Genomic DNA, 3,407 nt, shown 5'->3' on the forward strand with positions numbered 1-3,407 from the left:
GAGAGAGAGAGAGAGAGAGAGAGAGAGAGAACCAGAACCAGACAGATAAGACACACGCACCAATAGACAACTTACAGTAACGCTTCATGAGGTCCTTCTTGAAGGTGCCCTTGTTGTTCTGTCTCATGGCCCCGCCTACCACACCAGCCCCGACGGGCTCACTGACGCTACCACTGAAACCACCGTCAGCACCCCCACCACAGCCGCCGCCGCTCCCAGAGGTCGAGTCCCCAGCCACGGAGGACCCACCACCACCGCCACCGAGGCCACCACCACCGCCACCATCTACAAGGCTGCAGCAAAGACCCCCAGAGCCGCTGGACATGCTCACAGCGCTATCACCGAGAGGCGACACCAACGAGGATGTTGAAGGAGGGCCGCAGACAACCACGCTGCTGCTAAAGCCACAGCCGTTGCCAACTCGAACAGAAGGCGGGGGAGGCGCCACGGTCAGCAGAAACGACGAGGACGACGAAGACGGTGACAGCAACGCCTTCGCGTCTGTCGTCGTCTCCTGGTGAGACAACAGCCAAGCATTGTTCTTCTCCTCCGCCTCGCGACGGTACAAGCGAGAGGTCATCTCGTGCACTGCCTCGTGATGATGACCCACTAATCTATTGCCGTTGCTGCCGGACCTTGGGGCCATGACCTCGTCGCCAGACCCCTGATGACAACCGCTGACCAGTCCCGGACAGGGTAGAGGTAGCCCCTGCATAGGCACAAGTTGAGGCGGCTCCAGCAAAAAATTGCCCCGGTCGACAGAGGCGTTTTTCTTGTCTAATGCTACGTTAGTCTTCTCGTTACCTGAATTCGCCCTCTGATGGCGGAAAAATGTTTTCTCGTCACTCAGGAATGTACTCTGGTCGCGTCTTTCAGTCTCTAAAAAGGGTTCTTTCTTCAATGTCGCCTCTGACAGGTACACGCCTGGGATTTGGTGACTGCAGTCTGTCGCGGTAGGAGATACAGAAGGCTCCAGTTTTACACAAACCCCTTCTCTGTTCTCTAGAGCCGGGTCATGAGACGGCGTTGATATAGCCGATACTGCGCCTCTGATATGACGATCATTTACCCGCAATCCGGGGATAGTAGTAAACCCGGAGATATTTGTAGAAGACGTAGTGGCCATAGCAGTCGTGGTCGGGTTCGGAAATCCCCCAATGACAGGTAGGCGAGGGGTGTGTGAAGTCTTGCACTTGACGGTGCCGCCAGAGTTCAACAGCAGCTGCCTTTCCAGGATACTTCTGCCAAACGGCCGGACACACGAGGAGGAGGAGGTGGAGGAGGAAGAGGAGGAGGAGGTGGAGGAAGAAGAGGAGGAGGGGACCGGCTGCTGGGCCGTACTCAGCTCCCCCACGCGACCCCCGGCGCTCTGTCTCGGCGATGAGTCCAGCCAAAACCCGACAGAGTGATGAGGACGAGGGAGATGATGTTGATAATGATGATGATGGAGACGATGATGATCGGGATGGTAGGTGTTGGAAAAAAGCGATGATAACGGAGATGGCATTGCGCTCTGTTTCTTCGTATCAGGGTTATCACACAATGAAGAGGGGTGGGAAGGAGGAGAAGAACATCCAACTTCAATGTTTTCCAACTGTCGGACTCCACGTCGACTAGAGGAGGACGAGGGAGATGAAGCAGAGGAAGGGGGCGGGGCTATGTCAGTGTCACTGCTGGTGGTAGCGAAAGGATTAGAAGAACACTTCCGCTTGATTGACAGGTCCAGGACGATAGAATCTTTGTCGCCGTCGTCACTGGTATTTAAGTTATTGATATTGTTGCTGCTTATGTTATTGTTGGGTGAGTTGAGGTCCGTCGCGTCCTCGTGCGATGATATGGAAGAAGATGAGAGCACACGGCGCCGGGTGCCCGACAGCGCCCACAACTGGTCATTGGGACGGAGCAACAGCTCCTCCCTGACAGAAACCACGCCCTGGCACGTTGGAGAGGGGATGAGCTTCCCTGGGTCCTTGGACGGCCGACAGGGGCTGCAGCAGCCGGCGGAGGGGGCAGGGGCGTGGGCCGCACTCTCGTGAGGCACGTGGGCGATGTAAGCCGGTGCGGACAGGCACTGCAGTTGCTCAAGCGCACTTGGGTGGCGGGGGAACACAGACGCAGCAGCCACAGGCACGAGGGGCACGGTCGTTGAGGCTGGCGGAGCTGCTGTCATGGATTTGGCCACCAGAGAGGAGTTGTACATGTCTGGCGGCAACTCCACGGCAGACATTGAGGCACACGGAAAGTTAGTAGGGCGAGCACTTCGGTTTGGAATGTCAAGTAGTTGCGCCGCACTCGGCTTGAGCAGGAAGGGAGAAGGGCCAGGGGAGTGGGAGGGGGTGGACGGGGAGGAGGAGGATGAGATGGGGGCCACACACCGGCCAGGGGACGTCGGTCCTGGCGAAGGGCTGCGGTGCGGAACGTCCACAGACAGGCTAGAGCGTCTGCTGCTGCTCATGGCTCTTAACAACACCAGCGGCACCAGATCACAGGAAAAGTTGAGGAGGATGGCAACAAAATGGCGAGGAAGAGGAGCATGTGGAACACTTAGGGACTCTAGGGGCGGTGGCGCAGAGCGCTTGTCTTCTGCTGCATGTCATCATCGTGTTCAATCTCCCGACTCTCTCTCTCTCTATATATATATATATCTTTAACACCACATCTACTGTCACTCACCGCAGTCAATATGCAACGGTCTCTCTGATAACCAAGGTCACATTCGATATCTCGCACCTCCCCGGTGTCAATACGCCGAGCACCTCAAAAATCACTCTGGAAACAAGAAGAGACGAGCAGCTGCACAGAACAAGCAACACTTCACACTACCATTGTCCTTCCAGAGTACAAATCATCACACCATGAGGAAACACGACACTTCCTGATTTACAAAGTTCGCAAATTGTTCCAGGGCATTTCCACTCGACAGGGAATAGTTGTAAAATCTAGTTTAAAAAAACAACAAAACTCGCAGGTCATAATCGCAATCAATGCCTGATATATCATTTAACTACCTTGTTCAGGAAAAGAGGAGAAAAAAAATTCCCAAACACTCGATTTTAGTCCAAGAGTTTCTAATACGATGTTGAACACGATAGTTGTATGTGGACTTGGCAAACAATTTCCCGACAGCTGTCCACGGAGAACGCTTGGCGCTAGGTGTCAAACTATCCAAACAAACAAGAACAAACAGCTTCACACAAACACCGAACCCAAGACAAAGACTCGAAATCAACATCAAGACCAAAAAGAAGGAATCCTATTACGCAAACTCCAAGACCCAAAGACCAAATTAATAAGTTAAGTATATCAATAGCCACAACAGTACTCCCCCAAAACTAAGAGAACAGAAACCGACACACTTGCATCAGGCAAATGCAACTGTTTAAGTGGGGAGGGGGTCGGGGAGAGAG

At 53.9% G+C, this 3,407-nt stretch overlaps 1 protein-coding gene across 1 annotated transcript in view; it reads right to left on the reverse strand.

The window, feature by feature from the left end:
* Positions 1 to 2,987, reverse strand: part of LOC101853481 (uncharacterized protein YMR317W) — a gene marked incomplete in the record, with an annotated part of 26,979 nt that extends 23,992 nt beyond the window's left edge. Inside the window, 1 exon segment of the mRNA XM_005105430.3 lies at positions 76 to 2,987. Within this exon segment, the coding sequence (XP_005105487.2) occupies positions 76 to 2,455 (2,380 nt within the window).
* Positions 2,988 to 3,407: the final 420 nt, after the last annotated feature.

The sequence above is a fragment of the Aplysia californica genome, unplaced genomic scaffold (genome assembly GCF_000002075.1).
Source record: "Aplysia californica isolate F4 #8 unplaced genomic scaffold, AplCal3.0 scaffold00470, whole genome shotgun sequence".
Lineage (NCBI taxonomy): Eukaryota > Metazoa > Mollusca > Gastropoda > Aplysiida > Aplysiidae > Aplysia > Aplysia californica.